General features: G+C 39.1%; 1 protein-coding gene across 1 annotated transcript in view; it reads right to left on the reverse strand.

Moving 5' to 3' along the window:
* The window catches only part of LOC106947342 (cadherin-7), a 149,316-nt gene that overhangs the window by 27,626 nt on the left and 105,415 nt on the right, over positions 1-16,275 (reverse strand). Inside the window, exons 7-9 of the mRNA XM_015032265.1 lie at positions 13,749-14,002; positions 12,564-12,700; positions 8,416-8,537 (exon numbers count right to left, since the gene is read on the reverse strand). Of these exons, the coding sequence (XP_014887751.1) occupies positions 8,416-8,537; positions 12,564-12,700; positions 13,749-14,002 (513 nt within the window). The remainder of the gene's footprint in view (positions 1-8,415; positions 8,538-12,563; positions 12,701-13,748; positions 14,003-16,275) is intronic.

Raw genomic sequence — 16,275 nt, forward strand, 5'->3', positions numbered from 1 at the left:
CGCATTTCATTAGGCTTCAAACCTTCCTAAGAGACTTCTTTCCACATTGACTTACAAGCATCGTACAGTTGCTGCCAATTTTTTTTGGTTGCACATTCATAACGCTAATCTTCCCATACACTGCACTCAAATAATCATTCCTCAATTCTTACTAAGGGGTCCAAATAGGGCAGAGAAAATATTTTCCATGTCATTATACCACCGCTACCATTGACACAAGGCAAGATGGATCGATGTATTCATATCGATTACATCCAATTCTGAGCCAACCATTTTAATGTGAAAGCTGAAATGGGGAATCATTGGATGAGGCAATGTTTCTCCAACCATTGCCAACTTTGGCGAGCATGTTTAAAATGTAGCCCCAGTTTCTGATCCTAGCTACTTATTGTTTATTGTCTCTTTCTCTAACCATTCTCCACAGACTCCAGAAATCGCTGTGTTAAACAGTTGCATTAAAGCAGGCACGTAGCTTTTAAAGAACATGTAGAGACTGTAAAAACTTTTTCTTTTTTTTTTAACTTTAGAGTGAAATTGTTGAGTTTAGCGAGCCTTGACGAGGACCCAAATGTGTGGACCCAAGAATAAGAACTTTAATAATATAATAACAAAGGAACCCGGGAGGCAGCAGAAGATGAGGGAGAATCCAGCAAAGAGCAATGAAAATCCATGAGCTTAAATACAGGGCAGTGTGATTGCAGACAAGAGGTGGGTGGTTGATTATTCACAAGGTGCAACCGGGTGAAAAGGCAAAAGGTAAACTGAGAGGAGATGAATAATCACACACCGGAGCCCTGTTTCAGAAAGCGGGCTTAACAAACTCTGAATAGAAAGAAGATACTCTGAATGAACCTGTTTGACTCTGTGATACGCTGAATTTTCAATTTCAAAACAATATAATCAATCACGTAACTCAATTCTGAGTCCTGTTCGTTCTGAGTGAAGTGTGAGCGTGAATATATAAGAAGTCCTGAACAATTAGCTACTATATCAACTACATTTGTGTTAATTAACTGTATTTAATGTGAAATAGGATGGAATCTAATCTAGAATAATAGCAAGCTATAAGAAAAACAGCCGTCACAAAACATCTACATAGTGTCATGAAGTGGTATGGTTGGTGGTGGTGAGGAGAGACGCAGAGAACCCAGGTGTGGAGAAGATGATGAATTTAATGAAGATCTCACAGTCCAGGACAGGCAGCACGTTAGCACACAGCTAATACCGGTAGCGACTGACAAAGACTGACACATGAAACCTCAGGACTATACAGTTCTACTGAGGAAACTGCGAACTGACGTAGGACACGAAGAATGAGGAATGACGCTAACAACGACGAGGATCTGACAAGAGACGGAGACTACAGGTGGACTTAAATACACACGGGGTAATCAAGGGGACGAGACACACCTGGGAGACAAACGGGGAGGACAGGACAGAGACTCACAGGGAACAGCACTACACAGAAAAACTCAAAAATAAACACACAAACACAGATCGTGACACATAGGCTGTACAGTAAAAAAGATTCAAACCCAAAGTGAATGAAAAGAAATGACATCTATTTTAGGACATACTGACAAACTTAGATTAATTCAATTAGAGGCGCAGTTTAGCCAGGCGACAATAACAACAGGACTAATGCAATGTAAACACGTTTTGAACAGGTGAAAATGTTTGCGATATAATGCAAAACTTAACAAAACAATCTTCTTTGTAAAGGAGCAGTGAATGTGACCGCCATATGCAGCTAATTATGCTTTGAAACTCAAAGATAATAATTGAATTCTCAATCATTATTGTGATATTGACTACATTACAACATTGTTATACCTGCAATTCTGTGGGGCTCTTTTATTAGTCATGTTGGTTTGTGACGAAGGAACATCACAAAAGATCAGGCAGTGATCAGAAACTGAACCTGAAATGCGGTTAAACGCTGCTAATTTTTACTAAACGGGCAGTAACTGTTAATGCGACTAGTGTTTTTTTTTTTTTTTTTTTTTGTATTTACACATTTACTCTTCTATTTAGTTATATTTGTGTGGCTCTAAAGTTAAAGTTTCGGTCTGGTCTTTTTAAAACTTCCCTCTCCGGAGCAGTTTTTCGATTCCTCGTGCGTGCTGCCACCCAGTGATGAAGCCGAGCCTTCATAGGTGAAATCCTCACTGTTCTCTCAGCGTTTACTCGCAGTAATTCCACAAAGACCATCCTGCCAAGTAAAACGTCTCTTTTTTTATTTTCTCACCAGCATGCAGTTCAAACAGTCCGGCTTTAACTCCCCCACCCCTAACCATCCACCCATCCACCCAGTTTACTTACAAACGCCCCTAAAGTGTGTAAAGTGAACCACAAAGACTACAATCCCCTGCAACTCTGACACAAAGCGCCGTGCGCTCCTTTGAGTCTGGCGTTTTGAAAACGTGGCCTGTTTAATGATGGAAGTAATGTCGACTAATTTAGCGTGGCTGGAGTGACAAATTGCAATCTCAGTGATAACAAGCGCTTATCGCACATTTTATTTTTCCATTCTCCACACGCGGCAAATAAACACTACATTTTTGATTTCCCCTCTCCCCCCTCTAAAGTCTGCAGTGCTGCTATGAGTGTCAGACTGAAAGTGTAATTATCCGATTCTGAGCAGGGTTGTGACTGGCTCTGCCGGCTAAGAGCCTTTCCCTTTAAGCTACCTTAAAACCCCGTTCGCAGATGAGTCACACAATAAGATCAAGCCAGCCACTTCAAAGTTGAACTAAGAGTATAAATAAGCATCACAAGAAATAGGTGGCACTCGTTGCCATGGTGACGTGACAGCTGTCACCAGGGGTTGTGTTGACGAAGGAGGAGGTGGGCATGCTGTTTTCGCACCACCTCGCTCACTCCCTCGACGCGCCGCTTCCCACGACATCAACGCCCCAAACATCACCCACACATGACGCCCGTACCTCCTCGGACCCACCGGTTGGCAGCGCCCACTCACTTTCTGCACCCTAATGAGGGGACACACTCTCAGAGGGAAAACATAAATTACACTTTGGATCAATATATGGAGTTCTGCAAATGACATCTGTCAATAGCTTCAATTATTTTCCCCTCCGTGAGCTCCTCTCATTTCACACCAACTCAGTCATTTGCTCAGACTCGGCTTGTTACAAGCGCGCGTCTGTTGACTTGATCCCGACAAGCCAAAGCTGTCGGGGATAAGTCATCTTCTGGTGAGATCTGATATTAAATTTTGCTTCTTCTTTTTATAGAACAGACGCCATGCTTCTGCTCGCTAATGTTTTCCTTGCTCCTTGTGCCGTGGCATATCTGTTTTCATCCTCCGGAGTGACGCGACACCTCTAAGAAACTGATAATCTGAATTGGTGACCAGAGGTGTGAAGACGTTTTTCTGTACCGACAGTCAAGGCTTTGCTGTAATTACGGAATGAGCAGAAAAGGTAGATTTAATCAGAGGAAGGAGGTGGAAAAAGGTATTTGACAATAGTGTTTACAGTGTGAAATGAAGGGCCTGATGAGGACTTACCTGGGACCCAATTGTGCTACATACAACATCCTTACAAATTTCCTCATATGTCATTACTGTAAGATAAAGATGTCAGACTTTTTGAAACCATCTGAGCGGCAGTGACAACTTTGTTGTTTCATGGTCGATTTTGTCAAAGAAAACTCCAATAACTCTGGGAAACTCTTTAGAAGGAATTGAAACTATAGAAACGGTACGAGTTAAACTTTAGTGGATTCAAAGTTTCGTTACACTTTCATACCAGTAACCAGCCTGTGCCCTGAGACGTGCACTCAAAGGCCAAAATGATCAACACCCCTGAGGTCAAATTAGTTTTATCCAACCAGAAAGTTTATGATTTGATAATGAGATGAAAAAAAATGATACATGCAAGATCAAGAGTCAAGTTGGGAGTCTAGCCGAGCCACTCCAACGACATTAATATTGCTTCCAGGCAGAAATAAAAACATGTTAATATGATTAAAATATTAATTTAAATATGAATGTGCCAAGAGTAGAACATGGCATGTAAACTATATTCCGGCATGTGAACTGGAATCTTGTACATGCATGCAATTTTTACTTTCATAAGTAGTATATTCCCTTCAGTTAACACAGACATAAACAATGCTAACTTTATAAATATGTGAACAAAAGGATGAGACACAGAGGCCAAAACAGGAAGTAGATGAACAGAGGACTCTGACCACTCCATCAGAAACAGCTAAAAAAAAGTGGCATAGCAATTTTGAAAAATGTGAAAAGAAACTTTGGTTTTTATCTGAAGAAATTGGGCAATTTGGTACAATCAAGACACAAATCCTCTAATAAACTCCACAAAGAGTTGAGCTGTAAAAAGGAAAACTGAACAAGTCCAGCTTGACCTTGTGCACAACGGTAATTAAAATGTCAAATAGTAACTCGGTGCAATCTTGCTGAGGGACACCACTAAACACGTATATAAAACTCACATCTTCGCATCATTTTTGACTAACCTCCCTGTGGGAAGCCGCAAGCAGGCTGGGGACAGCAGAATCCCAGATCCACTCATGTGTGTAATGATTACAATGAAGTGATTGTACAATGTGAATCCAGCCCTCCTCCCCGTCGTCCCCACCGCAATCCACAGTGCCTCGGCCCCTTCCACCCCCATCATGATATCAATTTATATTATGGCAGAAGACAGACGCACCAATGAACTGTAACAAGTGGCATCTCTGGAGAGAGCCAGTGCCACGAGACTGCCTTAATTAGGCCTGAAAAATGGCAGGTTGTTCCACCGCAGAACTGCCTGTTAATCTGAGCTACAGAGCCGCAGAGTCAACTCTGGCCCTCACTGGCAAATGTAATTATTTCATCTTTGCCGTGGCTCTAAATAACCTAATGGGCGTGACAACCCGTGGGCAGCTTGCGATATTTATTTATTTGTTTTTATTTATTTTATTTTTTTCTTAAAGCTTTTACAGGTTGGCAAGCCCATTTAGTGCGTCCGACGTGTTCACATCGACATCCACACATACAGGAGCATTTTCATTAATTAGGAATCAGGGAGCTGGTGGAGCGCGTATCAGACAGGTAATGAGTCCACCCAGTCTGTTTGGTAACAGGCAGCAGACGCCTCGTTGTAATTCAAACTGTGTTTTCACATTCAAATGTCAGCCTTTCTCCTTCTCTTTGCTCTGTATGTGTTTTTTTTTTTTTTTGGGTGTAAATTTCATCATGAAATTTCCATCCTCCCTGCCTTCATTATGCAGTCGGAAGGTGGGATCCCACCGGTGCGCCGCGGTGTTGCCCGCCAGAAGGTTGTGTTTGAATGGGAAGAAACTGTTAAAAGTGAGAGACGAAAACAAAACAAAAAAAAAAAAAAACAAGCACTTCTTGTCTGCGGCTGTGATTCGTCTTAACAACAAAAAGGGTGAAACAGGTTAAGAGGCTTGCTGTACAGCTGTAATTGTTGCCGTCTAAAACAGCACCGCCCTCCACACTCGCAGGCAACTCGGTAAGGACGTGTGAAAAGCTGCTAAAATGTAAAATCTAAAAACCAAAAAAAACAACATTAATTTCACCGCATTTATTCAGTCAGTCAGTATTACAGATCATACAATACATTGTCTTCTGACCCTGTGCTCTACTCTACAAGCAACTTCAGATCATAAAACCGCCCCAGAGACTTGCATAGCAGACACCAGGCAAGACGGATACATCAGCTCATCCGCTGCCCTTCCTACCATAAGAAGCCATTGCTCTGGAACAGAACAAATCTGGATTCATCAGACCACATGACCTTTTTCCACTGCTCCAAAGTTCAATCTTTACGCTCCATAGCCATTTTGAAGCCACCTTTTCTTCTTCTACCCCACTGATAAATGGTTTTCTTCAGGCTACGCAGCTGTTAAGTCCCAACACAGCGAGCTCTCTATGTAATGATTTTGTTAGGAGAGGCTCCTATTTGCACAGCTAAACATTATTGGCTGTTTTACAGTGGATTTTCCTGGAAGTGATTTCGCCGTGTTTATTAAATAATCTTGAAATAGCTTTCGGGGCGTGCACCAGACAATTCAGACCTGATTTCAGTGGTTCCAACATTGTCCTAAGTTATTTAATGGTGCGATGTAGATCAGTATTCTGACCTTGTTAGAACTGATTTGAAAGTGTTGTGCTCCTCTGCTTGGTTGTTAAAGTGAAGTTGTGAAGTTGTTTTCAAACATGAGCAGTCATTAAATAAAATAGGAGTTATATTGTGTATTCTACCTATCTAGGGATTAGCTATGTCTGCTTATACTAATTTATTTATTGACAAAAATAAAATCTAACCAATTCTCCAGGCAGTTCTACACTTTTCATGTCTTTTTTCCCTCTTTCTTTCTTTTTTTTTTTACTTTTGGAACATAATAAAATCCAATTAATTTAGAAGTTGCTGACAGAACCATGACTTTTGTATAGTCATATCTGTACTGATACCTAATCTAGTCCAGATTTTCTTGCATGTTGGAATACTTGAAACATTTCCTTCCAGAAAACAGGAGACATTTGTAATTTCTTATGACTTTCAGGCTTTTAAAAATTGATGCAATATCTAGATACAGCATGAAAAATCAATTGCAGTTTCACCTAAACACTGTTTTATTTGTCGGATATTTGCTTGCGAAAGTATATTTCAGCTCCAAACAGCAGTTGTTTTTGCGGAATAATTTTGAACATATCTTGGCAGAATTTGAATGCATCACATCAATTCACAGGGTGGACAAACTCATAGCCTGAAGCTTCTCGCTTCTCAGAGGAGCCGGTGGCTGCACCGAGGGGAGGTGGCAGCTCAGCTGTCATAGGGGTTAAGTAAGCAATCTGTCGGCTCGAACTGAGTAATTACAGATCTGCTACACCTTTTTCCTCCTGATGATGCTGTCATCTGCAATGGCGGTCCCTGTGTCCTGGAGGCTGATACCATTGTTGACATATTACTTTGGTTAAGTTTCTCTGCTGTCATTTTTGAGGTGAACGTGAAAGAATTGCACCGAGTTGAGATTCTGACTGTAAAAGTCTGTGTTTTCTGCACGTACTGTGACTAAACTTTGATATAAATCTTAGTTCAGTTGGGTTATAAAATATCATGGCTTGCAAATAAACTAAAACATCTTGAACTTTTCCATAGTTTGCAATGTTTCAAATGTTACATCTGCTTATGCAGAATTGCTTTATTTACACTGAATTAGATTAATTAGGTGATGTTTTTAAGAGAAATTGTTTATATGGATTCATTTAAGGGTATCTGACTAAAGGGAACTAAATATATTTGCCCACCAAGTATTTCAGAATATTACTTGTAAAAGAAAAAAAAAACAATCATTTCTTTTCCACTTGACAATTATCTGCTTGTATTTCGCACAAAATCCCAACTATATGCAATAAGGTTTGTGGTTGTAACATGACAAAATGTCCTCCTATGTGAGCTTTCATTTTTTTCTATTTTAAGTTTCACACTGAGATTTTCATTAAAACAAATAATATAAACACAAAATGCCTGAACACTTGGAGCCTGCCAGGCTGTGTGACTTCTTTAAAGTAAAACAATACTGCGGTCAGAAATTATGCCAAAAAAAAACATATCCAGAATGAAATATTGTCTTTCATTTTTCCAAACAAACTCGTTTACCTTTTTTTGCACAGCCACCATGAGCCCAATGATAAAAGAACTACAACACATGAATGCAAATAGCACATTTAAAATGGCCTAATAGCCATTTCTTATAAAAATGCATCATTCTGATCAATTGTACGTATTCAGGCATACACGCTTTCTTTAGCCTTTGCCTCTGATTGTATTTTCCAAATGTCAAGAGCTGAAAAATGACCGCCAAAAACACACAAGTCATTCAGCAACAATGGGGCCAAATGTGGAGGCGGGAAATGCAATGCATGGACACAGTTTACTTCCCCCTTTATCTTTTTTAGATGCAAAAATTGCATTGGATTTCATAGCACAATACTAAGATAAACCTTCTGCTCTTGTTCACGACAGGCTTATTATCAAACTATTATAAAACACCACTCCAGCCTCCCATAAAATGACATTCAAGTGTGCAAAAAACACCACAGGCTAACTCTAGAACAGTGGCAAGAAAGTGAATGAGAGAAAGTTCTCTAATAAACAGCAACTCCTACAATTCCTATTAAATCTCGAAGTTGTGTCTCCTACTAATGATGCTGTCCACCTGGCGTAACCCTGAGCTGCAAAACAGATACAGTTTGAGCACAATGCAGTTGTTTAGAGGGAGGGGAGAGTTTTAATGGCTGTGAGGCTCAGCAGGCTGTCTTTGTATGTCAAACTTCAAGGGAGTTTACAGAGAGAGAGAGGGAAAGAAAAGAAGAAAGGATGCCAGACCGACAACAGAGATGTCTCTGGGTCTTACCTGCCCTGGCATTGAGTTTTCACACAGGAGCGTTTCGTAGTCTATTGCAAAGACCGGGGCGTTATCATTTACGTCCAACACCGTGATCAGAGTGATGCCTTTCCCAATCTGGTTTGGATCCACTGGGGAAAAAATACAAAGGAAAAGGAACGAGTCCAGGTTCACATATTTCTGCAAAATTCGTTTTTAATTCTGCTTTTCCTGGACCTTGATATTCTTGGCTGTATTACTGAGTTTTTTTGGTTTTGTTTTTTGTTATTTTCTGATGCTTCATACTTAATCGCAGTAAGCATTCACTAAATGAAACAGTATTTCCTTTTTTGTTTTGTTTGGTTTCTTGTCCTATTGATCACCATGGTAGCCAGGTAAGGATAAGCCAGCAGTGTAGCAGAAGTATGACATACTCCCATACAGTGGCAATATTTCTAATGCATATTTGAGAGTATGAACTTCCTAATTATACTTTGGCATGAAACAATGCAAGGATCTATTGATTTTGCATGAATTTCCATGATTGTGAAGTTAGAAAAAACTGGAGGAACTGTCTGGTTAGCACACTGACATACGTTTATGTTAGCTAAGTTTAGCATTTGAAAGAAATGTTAGTATATAGTCTGCTAGTATTAGTGTAGCTAGAATTAGTTGGTGTCGACCAACATGCAGGCTTTAGCCAAAATACTGATGATACAATATTTGCTAACTTTAGTATTTTCAGTTAAATATAGCATATAAACTGCTAGTTGTACATAGTATTATTTAATTTTCAATAGGATGCAAGTTATAAGAAGCAAGTGAACATGTAAGCTGCTAAAAGCATAGTAGATAATAATTTTTACGTCTTCATGACAAAATATGACTCATTTCTATAAGCTGACTCGAGAAAAAAAAAAAACAAATTAAAGTTTTTGAAAGGGTCTTAACCCTTATGTCTAGAAATGGGGTCCCACCGACCCCACACACGTAAAACCTGTATCATTTGCCTCAGTCCTCGGGCACACAAGGGTTAACGTCTAAATGTAAGTAAGATTTAGTTACCAAGGAATTACCTTGAACTCAAAAAACCCTCCAATGTGGGTGATTTCAAATCATCCTGCAAAGAAGAGTCGACTTCTTCCAAAGTCTGCCGTTTTTTGTACTTCTACAAATCTTGGGAATACATTAAAAAAAATAAAAATACACAAATGTTCATGGTACCGCACTGCAAGCTTCAAGCTACTTCAAAGAGGCGGCGTTGTTAACCCGTCTGCTGTGGATCGGCTGTGAGCGATTAGCCTCAGTAAAGGCTTGTTGTCGGGGAAAGCCATGTGCGTGAACCATCCTCCACAGTGGGCTTCACGGCTCTGTCTGCTTGACACACACTGATGGCCAAATGGCTGCGTCTGAGTGCGAGACGATGATTTAGTGTGGCGTCGCCATGATGCCGGCCAGCGATGATGGGCTGACATTCGGGGCGACTCATTTGATGGTGATAAAAAGGGCGCGCAGAGCCTCGGGCCACAGACTTGTTGTCATTGGCGTGGACTGGACGGAGCGCAGGGCGGATGAAATGTGAGTGACTCCGGCTCGAGTGCCCAGCAAGCCTCCACTGAAGCATACTTGCTCTCTTTTTTAGCTACATAGAACGCATTTACTATTAATAATGTCAGAAGGCAGCGGAGGGCAGGGAATATCAGCGGCAATCCTCCAAATCAAAGATGTTTTTGAGCTGAAAACGGCGCGTGAGTATCACTGTGTGTCAGAAGTCAGTACCTCACGCATGAGGGACTGTTGTGACATTTCATATGGCTATTATTATATCCTGCCTTCTCTCTTGTGCTATATCAGGCGACACTTCTGAAATCAACCAAGAAGTACATCTGTGTGCCATGAGACGTAAATAAGAAAAACAGCTTTGAAGAGGGGAAGCATAAAAGGTTTGGAAAATATAAAAAAAATAAAAAATAAATAAACCGAACAGTCTTTATACAACAGTCACTTTTAAGATAGGAAAACAGAAGAAGTGCAGTGCTGACAGGCTGCTAGTCTTCTTTAACTTATACTGGTGTGACGCAGCTGTCTGAAGTGCTCAGTGGGTTGCGTGCTGATGATAGTTGGCCACTGTGTTAGCGTAATGTCAGTAAAATGATGGGACTGCAAAGCAAAGAGGGGGGGAAAAAAAAGGTGTTCACGTCCTTGTAGCATTGACAGATGAACAAAAACAAAAAAAAAGGCATGCGGCACTTCTTCACATCGCATTAACATTGTTCACCCGTGGGTGAGACGGTCTGCCCTTAGTCAGCATCTCGTCCCCACGGCTCAGGGAGACATGGAGGTCAGAGTGACCGTCCTGCGTGTAAATTAACATTCCCTGACAGCCGTGCGTCAACCCCGTGACTATGTGCTGTAATTTCCCCTGTACTGCAGACTAATGGGCATTAGGAAGTCTGAGAGGAGCGACAATTTTTTACTGACAGGCTAAATGACACTTCTCTAAACCCTGGGGGGCATTTTTGTAGAAAGAGAAAATGGACAGAATCTTAAGTAAGTACATGGTGTAATAAATTGACAGGCACATTTGAAGAGACTCTCTTCAAGAGAGGTAGGAAAATATGAAGAAAAAAAAGACAGGGCAATTCACTGCTGCCATTTTTCTGTTAGCATTAAAGATACCCTAAAGCTGATATTTTGATATTTTAAAAAATATAGTCGTGTGAGAAAAATACAACACTCTACAACAACATATGTGTTTTTCTTACACATTTATGAACAGTGATTATAAATTGTCAAGAAAATAATACAAAAAAAAATGTCTGGATAATACCTTCTGTTTAAAATGCAAAAAAAAGGGTATTTTTTCTGAAGCAGAATGAATTTGGATAGCTCCACACGCCTAGAAGCCCAGAACCACACGCAGGTGTATCTCATATGAATGTGGTGCACATAATGAGATCATGGCTACTCGGCATTTTGTTTGGCCTGTTCAAATCCCACACATTCAGCTTGCTGTGATCTTGACGGTTGAACTGCGGTGAGAATGAAACAGCTGTTTGAGGGCTTTAGAAAAAAGCCTGTTGCAGCTTGTCAGTGTGGTAAAGAGTTCTCTAAAGATTTTTAAAATCAGCTACTCCATCACATGGAAAATGGCCTAACCTAAAAGCAGACTGTATGGCACTAAATGAAGTCTTCAAAAACCCTAAATCACATGACCTACTTGGCTCACTTGTTGCCATGGAGGTGAATCCCTCTACCATGAGAAAGACACCACACAATTTTAGCTTTGATATGAGGCGTGTGTTTAGGAAACTTTGCTTTCTTTTAAAGGTCAGACTGGAGTCTGCCAGAGAGAACAATGATGTTCTCTGTACTACACAAACCAACAGAAGAAGCTGTTGCTCTGACTGTGTGTACTCTGTTCTTCATATCATTGATTTTACTACCAGCTCAAAGCTTCTATGTTTAGCTGTGTTTCTCCCTGTACTGCGGGTGCTGAAGGAGATACTGCTTCAACTGATTTTATTGTTTCATTACATGGAAACTACACAAACTACAGTGATTCTCTGTTTTTTTTTTGTTTTTTTTTTTTTGTGTGTGTATCTGCTCTGTCTTCTCAAATCCCATGTCACCCACAATGAGACACATTGTCCTTGGATAGAAAACTTTTTTTTAGCATTGAAACAATAAACTACCTGCCTCTGTATTGTTTTTAAACTACAATCAAAACTGTCTTTATAGCAGTCACTGTATTAAATGGTTTTGCAATGTCTTAAAAAGTCTTACATTTATTTTTTTATTTAAAAAAAGAAACATATACAGGTCAATTTTTCATACTGTTTTAAAATACATTGAGCTATTTCTAAAACGTGCGCATTCATTCGTTTTGTGATTTTTATTCAATCCTATACCTCAATTATAGTAATAACTAATCTTTACTATAAATAAAAGTTGAATGAAATTCTGCACTTGTAACTCAGTGGAACTGAATTTTCTGATTAACCTTTTTATTTCCTGTCCCTTTCTGGAAGGGCCCTCCCACAGATTCAGCCATAACTGCAAGAACAATTACTTGAAAAATACTATTACTTAACAGCAGTTACTTAATGATTTGACTAACGGTGGAGAATTTGAACAAATATGCTGTATTTCTCACTATCTCATTGCGGTCGACTTACAGCTCTCGATGGCTAAAATGGTGAGATTGTGGACGGAGTTGGCTTCTCGGTCCAGAGACTTGGCTGTGCTGATGATCCCGCTCAAAGCGTCAACGTTGAAAAAACGCTCCAAGTCGGTGTTCCTGTCAATGGAGTACCTAGGCACAGAAACGCATCTATATTACACGTGATACACTGCTAAAAAATGAGATTAACTTGTATTGATTTGACATTAAAGTATAGTAGTTTCTTTTACCTGAAGGAAAACATTGTTCTGTCCTTTTTCATCTGTTTGTGGGAAATTAAAATAATAAGCTCCATACTTACCTCCTTGTATTGATTTTAAACTTCATGAAATATTTTTTTTCTTCCCAATTACTCTCTAAATGTCACAGATAATGTCACCTTTTTCTGGAACTTATAGGATGACACAAAGGTCTATTAAATTTTGATAAAAGTGAAGACGGTACCTCAACACACAACACTTACTGAGTCCTTTCAATACTAAAAGAAAATTACAGTTTCAATTAGCCTACATCCAAGGGATATTATTGCAGTGTAATTCCACTCTTGTGGTGGCATTAGTTCCACAGTAATTTTAATTTCAACAGATGTAGAGAAATATATTGCTGATTCTGATAACAGTCACAGGGGCAAAAAAAGGCAATTTACAGCTACAATGGAGCAGTAATTAGATTTTCTGATTAAGATTACTAACAATCCTAACAGACCAAGCATGAATACCATACAATATTCATTCAATTAGAGCAGAAGGGGGGCATCTCGAGAGTGACACTGCAAAGATTGACAATGTGAGTGCTTGTTTGGAGTCGTAAATGCCACTGCGCAAGTGTCGGGCCTTGACCCTCCTGCAGGAATGCCCTTCTCTTGTTCAAGATGGCATTTTATATTTGCAAATGCAGCACTCCTTGGCCCGCCCACCATCTGCTGCTGTCTTTGTGACAGCCAGATTGGGGACTTTCAAGGCTCTGTGGAGTCTGTGTTTGTAGATAATATTGAGAAGCAATTTGTTTGCATATTTGGGGTGCTGTTTACTCTTTTTTTTCTTTTCCTCTACGCAAAACTCTGTAAACTAATTGCATAACTTAAAGTTGAAAGGAAGAGCAGTGTCTGGGGTTTTTTTGTTTCCAATCAGATTTCTGGCCTATTGTTGCGTGGCGCAGCGGAGAAGCACGGCGTTTGTACCTGATGCCGCTGTTGGAGTTATCTGGATCGTGGGCAGAGACTCGACCGATCGAGGTGCCCACTCTGGCATCCTCAGAAACATTCAGTTTGGAAAGCGGCGTCGAAAAGATGGGCGGCTCGTTCACATCTGCCACGGCAACCTTCACTGAAGTTATGTCGCTAAATGGTCCGAGGCTCAAGAAATTGGAGTCAATGTTCCTGTTTGTGGCCTCGATTCTTAGAGCGAAGCCGCTTCTCGTCTCGAAATCTAGAGGCTGCGAGGAAAAAAAGGGACAAAAGAAAAATAACAGAAAATGGGTCACATCAAGGTTTCTACACATCTTTATTGTAAAAATTCCATGTCTTTCCACATTTTCAGATATTTTAGCCCATTTTGGGCAAATTTTGCTTAAGTAAATATATAAGACATGTTAAGCTTATGGAAAAAAAAAATAAGGTGTTAAATATTAAACCCGCAACATTCTCTAACTGGAAGAAAGATGTAATAAAAAATAGAGAATGACTCCTGGAAGGATGGATAACAGACAGACAGATGGATGGATCTACTTTTTAAGGATTAAATCCTGGATGTTTATATATATATTTTCCATATTGTTTCCTTTTCAAATACTCATTGAGACCTGGAAGTTTCCCACAGATCAGAAATTTTCTTGAGTCTGAATTAAGAATGCAGTAGCTACCTTTTATAAAAATGTGTTTTATACTTGTTGAAACTGTCACTATGTCCTGACAGTAGAATATGAGGCAGATAAGGGCGTGAGCTGCATGTACATGAGAATGATTGACAGTGCTAAGACATTCCTTCTTTCTCTAATTGGGAGAGACGTATTTCTGCAGATGGCAGAAGGACCACCGGAAGGAGCCAGAGAGGCTTTTTTTCTTTCTACTGTTTTGTTTGTCTCACATTCTACAGGCATGACATAGTGACAGGTTTAGCAAATATGTAAAAAAAAAAAATTTTAATCAAAATTACCTACAGCATCTTTAATTTTGTTATTTGTCAAACAAGAAAAGAGCCTTGAAATGTTTTTTTAACACTGTTCTTTGCTGTACAAACATAAAATATCACCATTTTCTGTCAAGGATAAATGAGCAGCTTGTGTGCAGATACGTTTATATTCATTTACCCAATCTAGTGATATTGATCACAACTAAGGTTGTGGTCTCCAGCACTCCTAAAATTTAACACACTGTCAGACAAAGTGATTTGATGATAAATCGTAGCGACTTTGTCCCACAAATGAACCAACGGTGATTATAAAGAAAGGCACACAGGGTGGATGAAAGCGAACAAAGATAAATGCTTTTGAAACAGTTTGTCTGGCTTATTAAACTCCCTGTGCAAAATGTAATATACTGAGCACGCGGATTTGACAGTTTCACTGTCAGAGATTCACTTCTGCCTGGTATTTGTCTGAGTTTTGGTATGAAACAAACAAAGGATCAAATTGGCCAGTCTGACAAGAACTGCTTGTGGGCAGCAATGGTTCTAGCTCTCTGACCAAGGAGAGGCAGCAATGAGCTGTCACATTCACGAGGCCTGAAGAGACCGTTTCAAGACTGAAACCTGGGAATCTGACCCATGAACTTATGATGTACTGTACTATTTATATATTACTAAACAGAAACAGAAAAAAAAAAACATTTTGTTATAAACAAAAAAAAAAAAAATCCTACTACAGTGAGGTGAAACATATGGTGTTAAATATTAGTGTTAAAATACTCTGTGCTCCATGACTGGAAACCTAACAGTAATAGGCTGAGGATGATTGTTGTCCATCGTTATTCATCAAAATAAGAACAAATAAAGTGAATGTAGAAAAATTTACTGGATAAAGTAATCCATTTAGAGACCTAAAATGTAAAATGATAATAATTATCACCTTTCAGGATCCTAAAATGTTTAGTCATTGTTTTTATTACAATTTATTGAGCTCAAATGCAAGAACTCCTTTTCAATTAATAATGCATTACTTATTTGATCACATTTATTTCAATATGGAGGCCATATATGTCTTCTTGCCGCTTCTTGTCAGACAGGCAGAAAGATCCTAGACTATTTAATTTAACAACCCAGACCATCAAACTACCACCACCATGTTTAACTACTGTACTTTTTTGTTCTAAACTGCTGGTTTTTTTAATTAATGGGGCACACACACGCACACACACGCAAACTTTCAAAAATTTCCACTATTGTCTCTCTAGTTCACAACATATTTTCCAAAACGTATTGGCATTTGTGGTAATTTTTCTTTCATTTTTTAAAATTTGACTATTTTAATAAAAATGTTGGTTGCTTATTTTAAACGAATACAATTCACGCTTAAAACATTGTTTAGCAACTTTTGTGTAATCCCCATCTCACAAAAATGTGCTATTTTTACTTAATATCATACTCTGGGAATCGCATACTGACAAGTCAAATCCACAATATATATATATATATTTTTGTCAAAAAAAAAAAAAAAAAAAAAAAAAAAATTTATAAAGAAATGTTTTTGTCTGTCGCAGATAATAAAAAAAT

Source organism: Poecilia latipinna, unplaced genomic scaffold (genome assembly GCF_001443285.1).
Source record: "Poecilia latipinna isolate Pla-1442-1.1 unplaced genomic scaffold, P_latipinna-1.0 Scaffold236, whole genome shotgun sequence".
Classification (NCBI taxonomy): domain Eukaryota; kingdom Metazoa; phylum Chordata; class Actinopteri; order Cyprinodontiformes; family Poeciliidae; genus Poecilia; species Poecilia latipinna.